Here is a 21,800-nt window from a genome sequence, read left to right on the forward strand (position 1 = left end):
TTCGTCCACGGGAGGGATTCGAATTTATACCTCTTCCAATTTTGGGAAGTGCAGTGCTACTAAACCTAGAGTTAGTTCTACGGTCTTTCTCGAGAAACATTCTGAGTTCAAGTGATGTTTCTGCACAAGTCCGTCCTTTCGAGTCGAACGCTTCACCAAATATAAAAATGCCAAAAATACCCTTACTCATGATATACAACTGGCTTATTTAGAATCCTATCCAAAAAGGTTATCATTGTAAATTAAAAGAGCAGCTCACAAAAGAAACCTATCTAGACACCCTTTATTCATACATGCCATATGAAATAGCTAACTGCACATAATTAATATATACAAGTCAACATGCCCCCTCAAGCTGCTGAAGTAATGATTTTGGGACATGTAACATATTTGTTTATATAGCTATTTGAATTTTTCAGTTTTTTGAGAGAGTTTTTCCTCTTTGAGAGGTCGAAGTTCCTACAGTCTCAATTCCTTCTTTGAGTCCTAGGATATTCTTTTCTTAGCTTATCATTTGTGTTGCCACAGTCCGTTAGACAAGGCTTGCTGTTTCATTGTTCTTGGTTATGGACGGTGATTTGAGTGCGATTCTTGAACGATATCAGCTTCATGACTATGAAGAAGAGGCGATAATTATTGGTGATGAGGTGAAAAGGGACGATGTTCAAGGGTCTGAGTTGTGTCTTCTTGGACAATTACTTACGTCTCGAGTTTTTAATCGCTCTGCTCTTAGTCGCACTCTTACTCAATCTTGGCGACTACAGGGATGTGTCAGGTTTATCGAAGTGGAAGAAAATGTTTTTCAAGTATTGTTCAATGGGGAGAAAAAGCTGAAATCAGTTTTGGAAGGAGGATGGTGGTTGTTTGACGTCCATATTTTCCTTCTTCAGCGATGGTGTACTGGACTCCAATTAGGGTCATTAAAGCTCACTTCTTGCCCTTTTTGGATTCAGTTTCATGATTTACCTATTGACTGTCGAGGGGAGAAGATGGTGGCACTCATAGGCAGCCGCTTTGGGGAGGTCTCGAAGATCGATTTGGGAAGAACAAAATGGCTTTGTTCGTCAAAGATATATCAGGGTGAGGGTTCTAGTGGATACAAGTGAACCCTTGGCAAGAGGAGTGATGATCAATGGTGGGGGAGCTAAACACTAGATTCGTTTTAAATATGAACGTTTACCAATGTTTGTGCAAGATGCAGTTTGCTGGGACATGAAGCGAGGAGTTGTTCAACCAAAAACTTTGGATGTGGAATCCAATATAGCGATGATTTGCGGGCTGTCATTGTATCTAAAAGGGATACTTACGATTACCAGTGAGCTCTTTGAATTTTTCTTATGGCTCTTGGGGAAGTGGCGGGCTCAAATTCGCTCAAGGCAGAGGCAGTGATGGCGGCGGGCGAGTACCGGTGGAAGAACGGCGTGCTGGTAGAGAAGCATTAAATGGTGACCGTTTTGGTAAGGTAGTTTCTCATATGAATGTAAATGAGAATGATTTGGGGGAGGATAGTGGGGATGTTGGCATTAATGAGGCATTTCTCAATGAGTCAGGAAAAGAAAGTAACGGTTTGAAGAAAATTACCAAAGGAAAGAGTATTAATGCTGCAAAATCAGGACATTCAAGTCATGGTTTGAATACCAATTTAAATGGAGTGCTGCTATTTTCACCTATCTATTCTATTTTTTCACCGACTTATTTTTCCACCCACCATGTAAATTTAAAAAAAAAAAACACAATCCTATCTTTCCACCCATCATTATTCCTAAAATATCCTTTAATTATTAATTCCAGCAAATTCTCATCTTTATGAAATTAGGTATTAAATTAATTCAACTAAAGCTCCCCCACCCACCCAACCTGGTCAGCCACCCCAACCCTGCAGGCGGCAACCCCCTCTCTACTCGCCAGAAACACCTCCTTTTCTCTCTCTTTCTTTTCCCACTCCTACAAGACAGACTAGATAAAAATTACAGCTACAAATCCTCTTCAAAGTCTAGAATCTCTAGAAATATCAAAAAAGGAAAACCTGTCAAAACAAATTGCGCTTAGAATTTTGCCTCTGTAGGAAGGTAGGTCTGCATTAGTATTAACAAAAAGTTCAGATTCTTTTTCCTCTCTTCCTTTTATGGTCTTACCCAAGTTTGTGAGAGAAGATGCATCTTTTCTTCCTCAGTATCTGAATCAGTGCCACCAAGTGGGAGTTGTTTGGATCGGAACATAACATATAAACACAGAGAGAGAGAGAGAGAGAGAGAGAGAGAGAGAGACAAAGAGACAGAGAGATAGAGAGATAAAGGAGGATGTTTGATGAATTTTTCTTATGGTGCCACTGAAAAGGAATTGGGTAAGAGAAAGTGGAAGAGAGGAGTGAGAGGAGTGCAGTTATCTACTTCGAGCCAACCTCGCCAACCTTTGGCCTCAAGAAGAAACTCTACAAACCTTGATTTTTGTGGTTTCAGGGCGGAAAAGAGTAATGCGGCAGAAGACGACGGAGACTTTGGAGGTGGAAGGGGGGAAGAGGAGGAAAACTGCAGTTTTAATCAAGGAAGGAGAAAAGGCTACAATACCAGTGACGGGGTCAACAGGGCTGCCCCGTCGCTCATCATGAATATTTTCGCTTCGAACGTACGTGGGCTTGGGAACCCTAGTACGTTCCTTGACTTGAGGTTCCTCCTCATATTAAAAGGGTCCGGTTTAGTTTTCTTATTAAAAACTAAATTATCAATGCAGCAAATGGAGCGGTTTAAGTTTTAATTGGGGTTTCATGGATGGGAGTATAGCTGTGGGACGTAGAGGTTTGAATGGTGGCTTATTGCTATTATGGAAAGAGGGTTGGTGTGTCAGTTAATTCCTTTTTAATTGCACATATTTATGTATTCGCTACCATTCCTAATGGATTCTCCTTTCGGTTTAAGTTTTATGGTCATCCAAAACCAAACCAAAGGATCATTCATGGAACTCATGGAAATTTAAGGCCTTGGATTTGATGGGAGTTTTAGATTGGAATGGGAGAAGTCAAGGACGAGATGAAGAGATGCAATGGATTCAAAGATGTGGTTAACAATTGTGCCCTTTGTGAGGTAAATTATATAAGGCCTCATTTTACGTGGTGGAATGGGACGGAAGGCAATGTAATGGTGGAAGAACGTCTTGATAGAGCTTTGGTTACAGATGATGTTCTTGGAGTTTTTTCCTCAAGCAAAGGTTATTCACTTAATTTCTGACTCTTCAGGTCATCATCCAATCTCTCTGGAGTTAGGTCTCAATGAGAGCAAATTTTCTTGTACTAGGAAGGGAAGGCGTAGAGTTCATTTTGAAGAATTTTGGGTGGAGGAGAGTTCTTGTAGTGATGTTATTATTGATGCATGGAACTCCAGAAATTTGGAGGAGGTCTCACTTTTACATAAGATTGAATTATGTGTACAACGGTTGGATTGCTGGAACAAAAATCGTTTTGGCAATATTCCAAGACGGCTTAAACAGGTACACAATGTAATTCAAACGATTGGGCTTAGAATGTGCATGCTGAAGTTTGGGAATTTTAAACTGTGTTTTGACAGGTTGAAAAATTCAGATTAAGTCCGTTTTTCAGAAAAACTCAAATTTCAGTAGAAGTCTCAGTCCTCTTTTTCAGGGAAGAGGATGTTTGAAATTAGTAAGTGGGCTCTACATCGGTTGGATGTCGGAAAAACCACAGGATCCGTCTCGGTTCCGAGGAATTCATGGCGAGTCCTGTCAGTAGTAGTCCGAAAATGTCAATGGGGAATTAATGGGTATCCATGGCTAAACCGGTAATTAGTTGTCTTTCCCCTAAGGCTTTTGAAGCCTTGGCTATGATTGCAAGTTGTCAAATGGCAATAGATACCGGATTCACAAGGATGATTATTGAAAGTGATTGCTTGGAGGTGATTAACACCGTTGTAAACCGAAACTGAATTTGATATGAGCATGGAAGGAGAGTTGATAAAGGAACTGAAAGAGTTACTCCATTGAGAGCATGGAAGGAGAGTTGATAAAGGAACTGAAAGAGTTACTCCGTCGTTTTGTATTTGTATCCTTCTGCAACACCAATCTCGTACATGTAATTTTGTGGCTCATCAATTAGCCAAATTTGCTTTATCTTGTAATGAGATATGTTATTGGATGGAAGAGGGTCCTAGCTTGGCTTCACTCTTACCTTTAGAATGATTTGCGTTCGTTATATTCTATTGATGAATACATTCATTACAAATTTATAAATAAACCCAATCATAAACATGTATTTATAAAAAAACCCAAACACTATTTAAACATAGAAACACACCCAAAATCAATCTCAAAGTCAACTTTTTGGGTGTGTTTATAAATGGGTTTTGAGTGTATGTAATGATGGGTTTTGGGTGTGTTTATATGTTTAAATAGTGCTTGGGTTTTTTTATAATTTCAACCCCCATTTTGGGTGTTTTAGTGAAACTAAATTCATTGGCCTTTGGCCTTTAATAATAATAAAAATATAATAAAAAAACAAAAAACAAAACTGCTGAGTAGATATCGACCTCCAATTTTAACAATAATTAAAATTTTGGTTGAGTTGAGACATATTTGATTAGAATATCTTCAATCTTCTCTTTCAATAAGGATTACAATGAAACCTTTTGACAATCTTTCCTTAAGAAATATGTTTTACTTCCAACGTGTTGCACTAGATTATGAGCAATATTAGTTGTTGTCTCTTGTTATCACCATATAATTTCATAAGCCCTACAATGCCAATATGGTCATTAACAACAATAACTCTTATACACCAAACTAGATCTAGCAACTGCCCATTGGTTTTTGCGTCATTGACAAATAATTAGGTTTCCACCAACAAATGTGCAATATTATAAAGTTGATCTTTGGTCTATATAGCCAAATATCAAGGTACGTGTTTTAAGGGTTTGAATTTGAAATCATTAGTATGTAAAATAAGACTCTTTTTCATTAAGCTTGACGCGTTTCAATCTCTTACTCTGTGTGTTGATTGTTGGTTAGGATTAGTAATTGTTGTATTTTGACATATTCCATACCAGCTCTGCTCACGCTTTCTTGATTTGATATTATTTTATTTTATTTTTCACTAGCCATGCAAGACTTTCTAGAGATTATCTTGTTTTTCATTTTGGCCATAGGTCTGATATTAATAAAATACTCATTGACTGATGTGTGAACACCTGATACCTAACCTTCCGTGTGCAAATGATCACCACCGGCACAAGAAAGAATGTTCGGATAAGCTCTCAACTCGAGGACTTTTCAACTTGACAGCTTCCTCCATTTTGGCTAATCCTTCTTAAATAATAATCCAACAAATTACGTCGTTTAATTATAGTAACCAAGCAGTTCTTTGATATTATCGTCACTCTGGCGACATGGCACTTTGTCCTTGAAAGTAGTTGAGGACTGAAACATTCAAGAGAGAAGCCGAATTCTTAGCAGATTCATACTATAATTACTTTTTCTTTTTACATTTTTAAGTAAAGAGGAGGGCTAATCGGTCGTAAACACTAACAATAAACAAATTGACTTAGAGCGTATGTGTTTTTTATTTTGCACCCGAGTTCGAATCCCCATTCTCATCATTTTGATTAGAATAAAATAGATTATTATTGTATAAGAAAAAATGAATTGAAAATGAATTGATTCACAAGCAGCAGGGGCATCCCAAATATGAAAACCCAAAGACTAATAGAAGCCATCATATCAGCAGCAATTTGACACATTTAATTCACGAATTTACTAACTATATTTTTTTTCTCGACTATTCAAAACAAACATGATCTCCATGCTTTCAAAACCGAAAAAAAGAAAAAAAAAATTGTATTGACTTTCAATCAATTTAAACAACTACCCTTTGAAATCCAACCCGAATCCTCTCCCTTGATCCAGCCTCCAGGTCATCATTAAACTTTGAATTTTGTGAAGTCATTCACGTGGTGTTTGTTTTATTGGACCAAGTAACTGAAGTACCGAACAAAAGCACTTGTTTTTTTTCTTTTTTTCTGGCGAACACAAAAGCACTTATTTCCATCATGCGCTGCTGGAATCACGGCAGACTGAGTTCTCTCCTATCATGCTCCCACAGGCCAAAAAGCAATTGGAAACTCAAATGGATGGATGGATGAAAAGTTTCACATGCGAAAACCACACCGATGGCGTTACATGGAGAAAGATTTTTATGCAACGGGATTAACACCTTTTTTTTTTTTGTCAATAACGCAATGACATGTAAGATAATTTTTTAAAAACTTTCGTTACGATAACACTAACCTTTAATTACTATAATAATTAATAAATTAAAATAACAAGATTAAATTATTAAATTGAATAAATTAAAATTAATGATGTGAAATTGCCACTTCATGTAGTATCAAATTATGGTAACAAAATATGATGCATGCACCAAACCTAGCATTACACATGCATGAAAACAATGAAAAAAGGACCTAAAAGGCTATAAACTGAAGTGAACTTAACAGAAAAAAGAAAAGTTGCTCGTAGCACTTGCAACTCAGATCTCCGAATTTCTCTTGGCTAGGATCTACCATTGATATTGAAGAGCTCAATAATTTCCATGCCACTGCCATCATTGTCTCCACAATATGAAGTTGTGAATGTCGACGTCCTTACCTAACTTGATATATGCGCATTTTAGCAATTTTAACACGTATTTTTCTTTATCAATTATGTAACGTCCTTCTGTTATTGTTCGTCTTCAATATGATTACTATATTTTCTGTTGTCCGATATCAATCAACTTATTACTTCACTTCAGCAAAAGAGACTCTTTTATTGGCAAGACAGTTTATTTTGTAATTTCATGGTCCAAATTTTTATTAAAGTTGTTTACTAAACTATGTGGAATCGGGATAGGAATTAATTGTATTGATTCCGTAAGTTGTTTACGAAAATGCACTTGTTCTAAATAAATTATTAGATTAAAGTGGTGCTAAAATATGATACTTGGTTTGAATACTTCAAGTTAATTGTATTCTTCTCTATAAGAAGGTATATATAGAAGTTTACAAGGGTGCTTTACAAAAAAATAGATACAGTAATCAATTAGGAGAAAATCTCCTAATTATACAGGATTGTCAACTATATGAAAACAAGGAAGTAAATCACCTAATTAACTTAGGAAATAAATCTCTTTGATTTGTTAGGTTAACTCACATCAACACTCCTCCTCAAGTTGGTGAATGCACGTCACCAATGCCCAACTAAGTGAGTCATAAAATACTCGTCCACATACAGGTTTTGTCAAGACATCCGCTAACTGATCTTATGATTTTATAAAGGGTAGGCAGATGATCTTGTTCTCAATTTTTTCTTTGATGAAATGTTGATCCACCTCAACATGTTTTGTTAGATCATGTTGAACTGGATTATGAGTAATATTGATCGCTAACTTGTTATCACAATGTAATTGCATGGGCTTCTTTGGTTTAAAACTCAATTTTGTCAAGAGTCCTATGATCCACAATAATTCACAAACTCCTTAAGTCATACCTAGATACTCGGCTTCTGCACTAGACCAAGCAACCACATTTTACTTTTTACTCTACCGAGTGACTATGTTACCTCCAACGAATGTAAAGTAACCTGTTGTAGAGCATCTATTTGTAATGGAACCTGCCCAATCAACATTTGTATATCCAACAACTTCGATATTTCCATTCTTTGAGAACATTAATCTCTTACCAGGGGTTGACTTTAAGTATCTTAAGATCCAATCAATTGCATTCCTATGATAAACACTGAGTTAATGCATAAACAGACTAACCACACTCACATCATATGCAATATTTGGTCCTGTGTATGCAAAATATATCAACATTCCAACAAGGCGTTGATATTGTTCCTTATTGGTCTTGGTCCATATCTTCACACAATTTGTGATTCATCTCAATGGGTGTGTCGGCAATCTTACATTCTAGAATTCCTGTTTCAGTGAGTAAATCTTTCACATACTTCCTTTGAGATAGAAAAATACCAATTTTTGACATTGCTATTTCAATTCCGAGGAAAAATTTCAGAGCACCTAAATCTTCATTTCAAATTTTTGAGACAAATACTTTTGTAGTTTCTGTTGCTCTCCTGTGCCATTTCCAATAACGACCTTGACATCCACATAAACAATTAATACAATGATTTTTTTTTTTTCCATCACGCTTCAAGAATATGGTGTGATTTGAATTACTCTGAGTGTATCCAAAATTCTTCATGGACTTAGTAAATCTTCCAAACCATGCTCGCTTTGGGAGACTGTTTTAACTCATATAATGACTTTCTGAACATGGAAACTTGATTTTTCTTGTTATGAGCTAAATTATATCCTGGTGGTAAATCTATGTGTACCTATTCTTCTAAGTCTTCATGTGAGAAGACATTTTTAACATCGAAATGATGTAATGGCCAATCTAGATTTGCTGCTAGACACAGTAGGACTCTGATAGTGTTGAAATGGGCCTATTTGTGAAAAACCCTAAAAAGGAAAAAGAAAAAACTACATAAAACACCCATATGGTCATTTTCAAGTTCATACCCACCTTTAAGGACATTTACGACTACATACTCAAACCCCCGAAAAACCTACTTGGCAAGTTCAAATGAGAGAAAAAAAAAATAGAGAGGTGGTGGAAATAGGAATGATGAGATGGGAGTGGGGGAATTGGAATGGGGTCGGGGACTATGAGATTTTTTTTGGGCGGGGAGGGGGCGTGAGCTGGTTTGCTTTTTTTGTTTCTTTACTTTTTCTTTTGATTTGATTTTCTTTTATTTTTTTGTGTTGATTTTTTATTTGATTTTCTTTTTTAGTTATTTTAAAGATATAATTTTTTATTAATTTTTTTTGTTTACATGGAAGTCCATGTCATTAAAAAATGGGTCTCACATTTGACAAGTAAGCATTTAACAGATTAACTAACGGTTTGTGTAACAGATGGGGTAAATTTATAGGTTTTCCGGGGATTTGAATATGTACTCACAAATGTCCCTAAAGATTGTTATGAACTTAAAAATGACCTTATAATTTAGAGAGTTTTATGTAGTTTTTCCATAAGAGGGTGACGCGTACTTATAGAATAATTTTTCTATTGAATATAATGCTCAATACTGTGCAGTTTACCTCGGATATTAGATATTATTCCACTAGATATTTTTAACTTGGGCTTTTGATTTGGATCTGTTCGGTATAATTGGTACTCTTTATATATATATTTTCCAGCACAAACGCCCACCCCTAAATAAAATATATTGTCTCTCCTTTCACTTTTTATAAATTTTCTTTTTATTTACCCTTGCATTTATATATTCTTCTCTATTTTAATATTTTCCATTGAACACATTTGTACAAGAAAATTTTGTCATCCGAAGAGCCATTTCACGCAAGGGGTTGAATTTACATGTTTTGGCTGACTGGATGGAGTGTACACGCAGCGTGCAAATACAACTTTAAACAGCTCATATTCAAACAGGGTAAAGATCCTCTGCGACAACATCACCACCCCATCAAGAAAGACCCACAAAAATACCGACACATGCTTTGCCTTCTGAACTGATCAGGCAGGGCAAGATGAACTTCACTGCGCTGATGTAATATATATTATTATTAATGACAATTTGTTTAATGTTTTTAAAATAGTATGACCAATTTATGCTTTTTATTTATTTATTTAAGAAATATGACCAATTTATATTAACAGCAAGGAAGGTAATTAAAACTCAGAAAAAATTTAGTGGTTCTAGTATTATTATATAAAAGATAACAAAGTAATCGCCATTATAGTACGTGAGATGACTTTAATTATTTTTTACGATAATAATGATGATTTGTAATTAAAATAAATAAATAATTATAATGAGGATTCTGTACTGATCTTAACAAAAAGTAAATGAAATATTTTTGCTCACCATGATAAATAAAACCTAATAAGGAAAACTACTAAAAATGATGATGATTTTAGTTATTGTCGTAATATATTGTGTGTTTAAACAAATTAATTTTTTAGAGATATAATAGGAATTTCAGTCATCATTTTTCAAGGATCACAATACAATTCTGTGATGTAGGGTTGTGATGAAACCGGTTGTAGTAAGAACCCAAATTCCGACCGCAGGGGAATCTTACATCCACACCGCGTAAAAACTGGAATGTACAAAAGCGACCAGAATCGACCCCCGAAATTCCCGATATGTCCCCTATAAAACCCAAAAACAAAACCTCAACCATTACCGTTCTTCACATAAAACAAGCACAAGACGAGCTTCCTTCTCTCCATCTCCCCCGTTGTCTTTCACTGCCAATTGTGACATTCTCTCTCTCTCTCTCTCTGACTACTTCTCTGCAAAACTAAAAACACCACCATACCCAAAAAGGAAACACATGGACGCATAAGACGACCTCATTGCTAGGAAACAAAGGTAAACAAACCTTCCAGATGATCATGAGGTGTATTGGAGGGCCGGCATTGGGTTTGAAAAAGTAGTGACGAGGGTAGGGAGGCTGGACTTGGTCTTGTGTTTCTTGCTTTGCTTTGCTCTGGGCGGCGCATTTGAAAGTTTCTTACACTTTGTGTGTGGCTTTGTATTTGTATAAAAATTTGGTGAAGACTGAAGAGGGTTGGTGTTTAATAGGTAAGCTTTTGACGAAAAACTCTCCATCTCCCTGTGATTGCTTTATGCCTTTTTTTTTATTTTCTTTGTTTTAGAGCAAGGGAGACACTGTATTTTTTAATAGCTTGATTTTCTCTGTTTCTTCCGGAGCGAGAGAGAAACAGAGTTTTGAAGAGACAGTGAGATTTTATTATTATTTTTGTTTTGTTTTGTTCCTCTAGTTCTGAGACTACCGAGTAAGCAAAGCAAAATTTTAATCTGTATATTTCATTTGTTGTCTATGAAAGAGGAGGGTTGGATTTGTGTTTGTGTTTAGCTATTTCAAGTTTTAATCAATTTCTGATGTGCCATGAATTGCAGGTTGTGGTAAGCTTTATGGCATCTGGATCTCGCTTCAGTTTCTCAAGTGGATCCCCCAGGGTTCGCCATATTAGCCAAGCCAGCAATGATCTTGACAGTGAGATTGGGAGTGCTGATTTTGCTACCTACACTGTCCACATACCCCCTACACCTGACAATCAGCCCACCGGAATTTCGATGCAGCGGTCGACTTCTCAGAGGTTGGAGGACCAATATGCATCGAGTTCTTTGTTTACAGGTGGCTATAATTGTGTTACACGAGCCCAGTTGAAGGAAAAGGTGATTGAGTCCGAAACTAGCCATCCGCAGATGACCGGAGCACAAGGGTCGTATTGTGCTGTGGAGGGTTGTGATGCAAAGGTTGTGACTGATGAGAGGGGGTTAGATATAGTTCCCTGTGAATGCAATTACAAGATTTGTATGGATTGTTATAGAGATGCTATAGCAAGTGGTGAGAGTATTTGTCCTGGCTGCAAACAACCGTATAAGGAGCAGCAGCTGGACATGACCGAGTATGCTTTGGCGAATCGGCAGTCTTTGTCTCTGCCATCTACAGCTGGGATGTCAAAGATGGAGAGGAGGTTATCGTTGATGAAATCAAAATCTACAAAGTCAACAGCATTGATGGAGAGTCAGACTAATGACTTTGATCATAACCAATGGTTGTTTGAGACAAAGGGGAGTTATGGCTATGGAAATGCTATGTGGCCAAAAGATACTGCCAATGGAAGTGATGATGGAATTAGTGGCGATCCTAATGTGTTTCAACATAAGCAATGGAAGCCACTTACGCGCACGTTGAATATCTCTGCTGCAATTCTCAGTCCATATCGGTAAAACTGTTTGATCCTCTCTGTTTTTCTGCACTGTTTATTTCTTGCCACTCTTTTTGCTACTTGTTTCAAAGTGGTATTTTTGGAGATTTTCCTTTCATCGTTATTTGTGAACCCACAGAATTTATTGCATATAAGCTTAGTTAGTACTGCTTGCTTTATAAGCTTACACTCTTTAATTTTTGTTGGATATAATCTCAGGCTCCTAGTAATTGTTCGAATGGTGGTCCTTGGATTATTTTTGCAATGGAGAGTCAGAAACCCTAATGACGATGCAGTCTGGTTGTGGGCTATGTCTGTAGTTTGTGAGATCTGGTTTGCCTTCTCTTGGCTACTGGATCAGCTTCCGAAGCTCTGCCCCATCAATCGCGTTGCTGATGTTGATGTTTTGAAGGAGAAATTTGAAACACCGAGTCCCAACAATCCTACTGGAAAATCTGATCTCCCAGGCATAGATATTTTTGTATCTACAGCAGATCCAGAGAAAGAACCACCTCTTGTCACTGCAAACACCATTCTATCGATTCTTGCAGCTGACTACCCTGTTGAGAAGCTTTCTTGTTATGTTTCTGATGATGGAGGTGCACTTTTGACCTTTGAGGCCATGGCAGAAGCTGCAAGTTTTGCCAACTTGTGGGTCCCTTTCTGCCGGAAGCATGATATTGAGCCAAGGAATCCAGAATCTTACTTCAATCTGAAGAGAGACCCTTATAAGAATAAAGTGCTCTCAGATTTTGTCAGGGATCGCAGGCAGGTAAAGCGTGAGTATGATGAATTTAAGGTAAGGATTAATAGTCTTCCTGATTCAATCCGGAGACGTTCCGATGCCTTTAATGCTAGAGAGGAGATCAAGGCTATGAAAAAGCAGAGAGAGAATTCAAATGACGAACCAGTGGAGAATTTAAAGCTCCCAAAAGCTACTTGGATGGCTGATACAACCCACTGGCCTGGCACTTGGACAGTTTCTGCGCCTGAGCATTCTAGGGGCGATCATGCCAGTATCATGCAGGTAGATATAAGTTCTATTGGTTTTGTAGAATTCAGCAAGTTTCTCTTATATGCATTCAGATTGAATTAAAATTTGCTGGTTAACAAGTTTATCTGTACCATGTGTAGGTGATGGTGAAACCTCCTAGTGATCAGCCACTAAATGGCACAGCAGTGGATTCAAATTCCATGAATCTAAGTGAGGTTGACATTCGTCTTCCCATGCTAGTTTATGTTTCTCGTGAAAAGCGGCCTGGCTATGATCACAACAAGAAAGCTGGTGCCATGAATGCACTGGTTCGTGCCTCAGCGGTCATGTCCAATGGCCCCTTCATTCTCAACCTTGACTGTGATCACTACATCTACTACTCCCAGGCATTGAGAGAAGGCATGTGCTTCATGATGGACCATGGTGGGGAACACATTTGTTACGTGCAGTTTCCGCAGAGGTTTGAAGGAATTGACCCATCTGATCGCTATGCAAACCATAACACTGTTTTCTTTGATGTCAACATGCGAGCCCTTGATGGGATTCAGGGTCCAGTATACGTAGGAACAGGATGCCTCTTTCGTCGGACTGCCCTTTATGGCTTCGATCCACCTAGCAGGAAAGAGCGTAATGGTTTCTGTGGTGGTTTCTTCACCAATCCCAAGAAAACTTCTTTGGTGGCTTCTGCCCCTGAAGTTGCCTCTCAAGACAGCCAATCAATTGAACTGGTAGACGTGGAGGAGGAAGAAATGAGTCTTGCTCTTATTCCTAAAACGTTTGGAAACTCAAGCTTCCTTGTTGACTCAATCCGTGTGGCAGAATTCCAAGGTCGGCCCCTTGCTGATCATCCATCCATTAAACATGGACGTCCGCCGGGTGCTCTGACTCTTCCTCGGGAGCCTCTTGATGCATCAACAGTTGCGGAGGCAATCAGTGTGATCTCATGCTGGTATGAGGATAAGACTGAATGGGGCCAACGAGTTGGGTGGATATATGGATCTGTAACTGAAGATGTGGTCACAGGCTATAGGATGCACAACCGCGGATGGAGATCTATTTATTGTGTAACAAAAAGAGATGCATTCCGTGGCACTGCCCCAATAAATCTTACAGATCGGCTTCATCAGGTTCTCCGGTGGGCCACTGGCTCTGTTGAGATTTTCTTTTCCCGCAACAATGCTCTGCTGGCCAGCTCAAGGATGAAATTTTTGCAAAGGATTGCTTACCTGAATGTTGGAATCTACCCTTTCACTTCCATTTTCCTCATTGTCTACTGCTTCCTTCCTGCACTCTCACTCTTTACTGGTCAGTTCATTGTTCAGTCCCTCAACCTAACCTTCCTGGTATACCTCTTGGGCATCACAGTGACCCTTATTCTTCTTGCCGTGCTTGAGATCAAGTGGTCTGGCATTGCACTAGAAGATTGGTGGAGAAATGAACAGTTTTGGTTGATCGGGGGCACAAGTGCACATCTTGCTGCGGTGCTCCAAGGTCTTCTAAAGGTTATAGCAGGCATTGAGATTTCATTCACTTTGACATCAAAATCTGGAGGTGATGATGGGGATGATGATTTCGTTGATCTTTATGTCTTCAAATGGACAGCTCTGATGGTACCACCAATTACTATCATGATGACTAACTTGATCGGAATCGCAGTTGCAACTTGTCGAACAATATATAGTACTACACCAGAGTGGAGCAGCTTGCTTGGTGGTGTTTTCTTTAGCTTCTGGGTCTTAGCTCATCTATATCCCTTTGCAAAAGGGCTTATGGGAAGAAGAGGGAGGACACCGACGATTGTGTTTGTGTGGTCTGGTCTTCTAGCAATCACCATATCTCTCCTTTGGGTGGCTATCGACCCGCCATCAGGGAATAATCAAATTGGGGGCTCATTCCAGTTTCCATGATGCATGTACTCCACACATTATTTTGAAGGTACCTTATCTTCTGTCCATCTAAATGCTACTTTAAGCCAGCACCTGCAGGAAGTCGTATAGGGTCTCCCACTGAAATGTACATTTTCTAGCCATTTTTTGACTGATTTGAACTTCATATTCATAGGAAAAATGGATTCTATACATTTGTTGATACGAGTATTTTTTTTTCAGATTTAAAGTTACATGAAATACCATCACTAGAGCTGAGTAATTCCATGTGTTTGGCCTTGCTGTTATTTTTTCCTTCTTGTTATGTATGCGTAGCTTCTCCGGAACTTAAATGGACCATACAGTGAATTGGATTATGCTGCATCCTCCAGTTTCATTTTATTTTTCTAAATGCACAAAAAGGATTTGGCTAAAAAACAATTGCACAAAAGAAAATAGGTATTTGCGTTCATTTTTACGCCTGTTATCCATTTGTCAAGGACTTATTTTGGTTAGGCAATGGAATGTAAATTTTCACAAATTGTTTAAGCTTTTAGTTGTGGAAGAATTACATTAAATATTTCCATAAAGAATAATGCAGCCATTGAAATCGAGAACATTTTTGCTCACCACTCTTAAATGGTGGTGAGCATTAGCAGCATGTTAATTGGTGTTGGACGAGTGTGATTTAGTCTACCTGTTACACGAGTCTAAAAAATTCAACTAATTCAATGTCCATTAATATGATTAATATGGTGGTAATGCTCGCCGCCAAGATACACGAGTCTAAAAAATTCAACTAATTCAACGTCCATTAATATGATTAATATGGTGGTAATGCTCGTCATCAAGAGTGGTGAGGAAAAATAGTGTCATTGAAATCTATGTGGTCAACTGATTTGGGTGGGATTGTTGAAGTTGATAGATTATTAGTGACCATATCGATAATTGATTACCCACTTTAAACATTTCATTTTCATGGAGCACAAATCTATGTGGTCAACGGTAAAAAAAGAAACCTTGCATATGTTTTTGTTTCCTATTCCCAAATAAGGAATAGTGAGGATTTGGATAAAGGTTTCCATTTCCTAATTTTAAGATTAAAAAGAAGATTTTGAAAAAGGAAGTCAAATTCATTCAGTCTTAAAATTAAGACGTTTTGAAAAAAGCAAAAGGAGAGATAAAAATTTTAAAAGAAGCAAAAATGGACAAAAATACCCTTATTTATTTTTAGATTTCTAAGGAATCCAATACATTTGCATGTCTTTGATTTGAAAGTTGAGTGGTTTTTTTGTCTTTTTTGAAAAAGCTTTGGCTTTTTCCAAAAGTGAAATTTTTTTTATGTCTAAATCCTAAAAAACCTTAAAAGTAATAACTCTCAATTACCTACTTACATTTAGATTCTGATACGAAAAATCCTTTACAAGTTTTTAACTGGCAGCAGCAATCCCATTGGAAAGCAAAATCCTCTGTTCTCTCTGTTTTCCTCTGTTTTCTAACAGAACTCCAGCCAGCAAAGACACAGAAGTTGCAGCTCTACCACGAGCACCTTAAGTCTTTCTTTTAATTTTTGTGGAGACTTGGGCAGCAAGCAAAGCACCCAATCCCAATTGCAAATGAAAGCATGACTCAAACAATCTAATAATTTGGCTTCGAGATATAGAAAAGTAAAGAAGCCATAGAATGCTTAGTAACCAAGGCTAAAACCCATGTCACAAAACAAAACCAAATAACATAAAATATCCAGCAACCTCATAAACACTTCAAAAGTTAAAATACTATATTAAGATATGTTTATGGTTTTAATAGAAAGGGGGAAAAACTGTGAGTTCTAATAAAGCAAAATAGAAAGTAAATGCAATAAACTTGAATAAAATTTTCAATCTCGGGTACGAGACATTATATCTTTGTAAAATTCTTCTTGCAGATCCATCTCTTCCTTGTTCTCCTCAAGCTGCATTTTTATCCTCCGTTTTAAAATGCGATTTTCCTCCTGCACCTTCTCGAGCTTGTCACGAAGTATCTCATTAGTCTGTTCAGCATCTTTTCTAAGCCTCTGTTCTATAGGAAGTTTGTCCTTCAACCAAATAACCTGTTGGCTGTCCGCACTCATTTGCCTCATTGGGTGTAGGACCACCTCTTGGTAAGATCTCAGCTCAAATTTCAGCTTAGATTTCTCCTCTGTATGCTGGTTGAAGATATCCAAGTCTCGTTTCATTGCCATGTAACCGTAAAGCTGTCGAATACCACCTGCACGAAACAAGATAGGACCACAATCCCAAGTATCCCTGCCTAATCCTTGCATTGCAAAATTCTTGTGCAGCAGCTCAGCCTCAAAATGGCCTATTGCCGAGGCCTCAAAAATCAAAAGGCTCATCCCACAGTGTCCCTGCGGACCATACGAGTGTCGAGTCTTCAAATAAGGATAAGATCCGAAGTATTCAGCAAGCTCCTCGGTTCCCATACCAATCCACTTTCCACTTTCATCCTTTTCAAGTCTAGTATTCGTGATGACAACCATCGGAGGCCAGACAATTTTGGAATCCTTTTCCTCATATTTTAAACCTACCCATTTACCAAATACTTCACCCGCAGCCACAGATTGAGTCATAACTCCTCTCATCTGCAACTCCACATCCAAAAGTTTTGCAAATTCTCTGTGGAGCTTCACCCTATTTGATCCTTTTGTTTCGGCATGTCTCTTCAGGGGCTGCACGCCTTGGTACCAGTCAATGGCACCACGACCACCTTTGCATGCAGGACAGTGCCACTGTCTATCAGGATTACCAATCTCACCCCACTTAAACCATCCAAATTTTCAAAGAATTTCTTGAACCATCTATTTTGCTTCCGAGTGCCGTGACTCTTTTCACTTGAATCCGAGTCAAACTCATCACTGAATAGCTCATCATCGTATTCATCAGTATCGCTCATATGATCAGAGTTGTCATCATCATTATCATCAGCGAGAGCAGCAGCCACATTGTTGTCTTTTTTACCAGGTCTAGATTGCCAATTCCATCCATGGTCCAGGGGAGGGGGAATCAAATGTTGCCGGGCCAAAAAGTTGCTTCCAAAACCACCTGTACTGTTAGGCTGCTGCCTTGCATTTCTTCCTCCAGCTGGTTTTTGAGAATTAGCAGTTTGTGAACCACCAGTTCCATTTCGCATACTTGGCTTCTGAGCATCATGTGCCGGTGCCCACGCCTTATAATTAGAATTTTGAGGACCCAATTGGACTTGTTTTGCAGCACTGCTACCAGCTCTGTTCTTGGATTTTCTGGAAATTACCGCCCACTCTCCATCGTCTTGTGCCGAGTCCAGGCTAATGTCTGCTACACCATGGCTCAACTGCTTAACCTTCGGGCTATTGACGTCACGAACTTCCTTCCCTTTGGAATTTCCACCACCTCTTCTTGAACTCATCCTGGACAACAACCCTTTCTCTTGAGGGACCAAAAAGTTAAAAAACACTTCAAATAGAAGAATCTAATACCTAGTAAGGGACATAAGTGCCCTGAAATCTCAGATTATAAATAGAAAACTTGATAAACCTAGAGCAAGGCTGTAAGACTCTTGTAGGAAATCTGAATGAAAACCCATAGAAAATCAACATTCTTAATAAAATTCTGCAGATAATCAACATTCTTAATAAACTTCTGCAGAAAATCAACATTCTCAATAAACTTCTGTAGAAAATCAACATTCTTAATAAACTTCTGTACAAAAATCAACATTCTTCATAAACTTCTGTCATACCCAATTCATAAATAATGAAAGAAAGACAAAAATTCTGAAACACCGAATTTTTAATACATTCAACATAATTAATGAAAATGAACATTAGAATCATTTAAAAAAAATGGTATAAACCCACATTTTGGGGAGCATGAATCCATTCAACGAAACAAAATAAAATATAAAAAAACATAAATCAAAACATCCGAAGTTGGGATTGCTCCCATGAACGCGATCAATAGTATGACCAATATCAGCCATGAACCCATCCAGCAAAATTAAAACATTAATAAAAGAATAAACAATAAAGAAGGATGTACCTGATGCCAATGAGATTACAAGAAACAAAAGATATTGGCGGAGCAGAGGAGGCGCCTTGCAAGATGAACTTCAACAGTCCACCTCTAGAGTCTAGACTCCAGAGACAGGGTGATGCGAAGAGTGTGTGGTGCCTAATCTGAGAAAATAACTTTCGTGGGTGTATATATAACCTATGTCTCTATCTCTCTTCTCACATGATACAATCTCTTGTAATTTGGAAATATTGTACAACTCATGTGCCTATAACTATTGTGTCATTTTAAATATATGACCACGTAACAAGGACCAATAACCTAAATCCATGTCATACAATTCGTTTCTTTCTTCATTTGATACACTCTCGTAATTTAGAAAAAAAATCGTGCAATTAGTAACTGTTGTGTCTTGTGAAATAGACGACCACGTAATAAGGACCAATGACATAAAGTCTTGTCATAGACACTCTGTCTTTCTTCACGTGATACATTCTCGTAATTTGGAAAAAAAATCGTGAGACTCGTAACTGTTGTGTCTTGTGAAATAGATGACCACGTAATAAGGACCAATGACATAAAGTCTTGTCATAGACACTCTGTCTTTCTTCACGTGATACATTCTCGTAATTTGGAAAAAAATCATGAGACTCATAACTGTTGTGTCTTGTAAAATAGACGACCACGTAATAAGGACCAAGGGCATAAAGTCTTGTCATAGACACTCTGTCTTTCTTCACGTGATACATTCTCGTAATTTGGAAATAAAAAATCGTGAGACTCATAACTGTTGTGTCTTGTAAAATAGACGACCACGTAATAAGGACCAATGACATAAAGTCTTGTCATAGACACTCTGTCTTTCTTCACGTGATACATTCTCGTAATTTGGAAAAAAATCGTGAGACTCATAACTGTTGTGTCTTGTAAAATAGACGACCACGTAATAAGGACCAATGACATAAAGTCTTGTCATAGACACTCTGTCTTTCTTCACGTGATACATTCTCGTAATTTGGAAAAAAAAAATCGTGAGACTTGTAACGGCTGTGTCTTGTAAAATAGACGACCAGGTAATAAGGACCAATGACATAAAGTCTTGTCATAGACACTGTGTCTTTCTTCACGTGATACACTCTCGCGTAATTTGGAAAAAAAATCGTGAGACTTGTGTACTTATAACTATTGTGTCACGTGAAATATACGACCACGTAACAAGGACCAATGGCATAAAGCCATTTAATTATCAATCGCCAACCTTGACAAGAGTAATTACCGATGTTAAAGGTAAGTTTTTCTTGTTATATAAAGAAAGTATACAGCTCGTGTGCCCATAACTATCGTGCCATGTCAAATAGATGACCATGTAAGAGCATCTCTAATAGTAGTAGCAAATTAAATTCTTCAAATTAAAGTTTGTTGACCTATGTGGCAATTTGGAAAGGTTTATTTGCTACTTTAATAATTTGTGTCCCAACAGTCTCTCAATTCAATTAACGCAATATTATGGAAAAGAAGAAGAAGGAAAAATACAAAAATATGTGAAGAAAGTCTATGTATTTATTATTTGAAAAGAAAAAGTGTAGGTTTTTATCATTTTCAATGTAGGTTTTGTTCTTCCAAAGAAAAATTAAATGTTTTGAAGAGCCAAGGTCAACATGTCAGACTTGAAGAGAGAGACATAGGTTGCAGCTTTGGTGACTGAGTTTGACAAGTCTATTGGAGGGAGTTTTGTTGATGTGGCTCACTTATTTTAGCATTCCAAAGTTGTTGAAGAGGCTATTGAAGATGCTTTAACAATAGAGGTGTCAAATGGACCGAGTCGGCCGCTTAAGTAAGGCCCCGCATACGAAATGGATGTATTTTTGGGCCGTGCCGCCGTGCCGGGATGAGTTAATTATGTCCAATAGGCGGGGCCAGTCCGTTTAAAGCCCATTTATGAAATTATACTTGTTTTAGAGAAAAATCATACATAATATTATAATATTTATATGTTGAATTCAAGTCTATTTCTTTTCTCTAATAATATATGTTAAAATTTAATGTTTTATTTATATATAAAATAATAATAATTTTGTTTTTCAAGTTCAATTTTTAAAACTCAAACAAAAATCTAGCCATTTTCTATTTAAATGTACTGTAAATAAAGTTATTGACTTTTTTTTTTAAAAAAAAAAAAATAATAATAATAAATCTTATTAGTATATACATAATTGTAAAAAATATTTAAATGAAGTTGTAAAAAAAATTACAAAAAAAGAAGAAGCAATATATAAGTCAAATTTGGCGTGGGCCCGTATTTGCTTGTTTAGTGGCCCAACATGAGCATGGCCCTTAGGCTCGCCCTTAGGCTCGCGCCATGGGCTCGGGTCATGATTGATGATTTTCCTAACTGGGCGGCCTGGGCACAACTCGTTTATTAAATGAACCAACTCTAAATCAATCGGGCCAGCCAATTTGACACCTCTATCTAACAAGAACCAATGACATAATGCCATACCATCCTTAGCTGCCAACACTGATAAGAGTAGTTGCCCACATTGCATATACATTTCTCTCTTAATTTGAAGAAATTTGTGTGGCTCATATGCTTATAACTATTATTAGCGGTAATATGGGCATTGGGAGAAGTCAAACTTGATTATTAATATGATAAGAGTAATGCTACACTTATCACATTATTATCCCACATTTTTATACCACATGATGTGGCATGTCCATATCATATGCCATATCAATTAAATTAATGAAAATTTTGATAAAAACCCAAAAAATGGGCCTACATTGATCCTAAAAAAACCCAATGAGTTTTTCCCTATGAGTGCTTGCAGTGTTGTGTTAATATCTAATTTTCTAATAAAAAAAAGACATTAATTATGATGTCAATCCTATAATTAGTATACATAATGTTAATTAATAATTGCCCTCTTAATGGAAGATGCATTTATTACTTCGTGAAAAAAAAAGAAGAAAAAATATAAAAAATTGCAGAATGCAATGCAAATTGATTATGTCAATGAAAAAGACATTGATTATAACCAAACAGTTAATTTTTAATTCCTTTTCATGCCATCTCTCAATTCAAATTGGACTCCAAAAATAT

General features: G+C 37.3%; 1 protein-coding gene and 1 pseudogene across 3 annotated transcripts; one reads left to right on the forward strand and one right to left on the reverse strand.

The window, feature by feature from the left end:
• Window positions 1–10,254: 10,254 nt before the first annotated feature.
• Window positions 10,255–15,050, forward strand: LOC103336830 (cellulose synthase-like protein D3). 2 transcript variants are annotated; one of them, XM_008239942.2, is made up of 4 exons: window positions 10,255–10,653; window positions 10,993–11,825; window positions 12,027–12,834; window positions 12,942–15,050. In XM_008239942.2, the coding sequence occupies exons 2-4, from the start codon at window positions 11,008–11,010 to the stop codon at window positions 14,706–14,708; spliced, it is 3,393 nt and encodes a 1,130-aa protein (XP_008238164.2). In that variant the 5' UTR covers window positions 10,255–10,653; window positions 10,993–11,007; the 3' UTR covers window positions 14,709–15,050. The 2 variants fall into 2 exon arrangements, with proteins under 2 accessions (XP_008238164.2, XP_088911848.1); XM_089055722.1 differs by lacking the exon at window positions 10,255–10,653 and adding an exon at window positions 10,735–10,868.
• A 1,307-nt stretch (window positions 15,051–16,357) lies between these two features.
• On the reverse strand, window positions 16,358–18,871 carry LOC103336831 (protein SUPPRESSOR OF GENE SILENCING 3 pseudogene; annotated as a pseudogene). The gene is made up of 2 exons (XR_016128479.1): window positions 18,725–18,871; window positions 16,358–18,093 (listed from the first exon to the last, which is right to left on the reverse strand). The product of XR_016128479.1 is annotated as a protein SUPPRESSOR OF GENE SILENCING 3 pseudogene (transcript).
• Between the last annotated feature and the right edge of the window lie 2,929 nt (window positions 18,872–21,800).

The sequence above is a fragment of the Prunus mume genome, linkage group LG7, assembly GCF_029339155.1.
Source record: "Prunus mume cultivar Tortuosa linkage group LG7, ASM2933915v1, whole genome shotgun sequence".
NCBI classification, from domain to species: Eukaryota; Viridiplantae; Streptophyta; class Magnoliopsida; order Rosales; family Rosaceae; genus Prunus; species Prunus mume.

What these genes read in the sequence shown, in the direction of transcription:
- LOC103336830 (XM_008239942.2), top strand. Translation starts at nt 11,008, where the DNA reads ATGGCATCTGGATCTCGCTTCAGTTTCTCAAGTGGATCCCCCAGGGTT. An exon ending in GCAATTCTCAGTCCATATCG is followed by an intron (nt 11,826 to 12,026) that starts GTAAAACTGTTT and finishes ATATAATCTCAG; the next exon opens with GCTCCTAGTAATTGTTCGAA. An exon ending in ATCATGCCAGTATCATGCAG is followed by an intron (nt 12,835 to 12,941) that starts GTAGATATAAGT and finishes TACCATGTGTAG; the next exon opens with GTGATGGTGAAACCTCCTAG.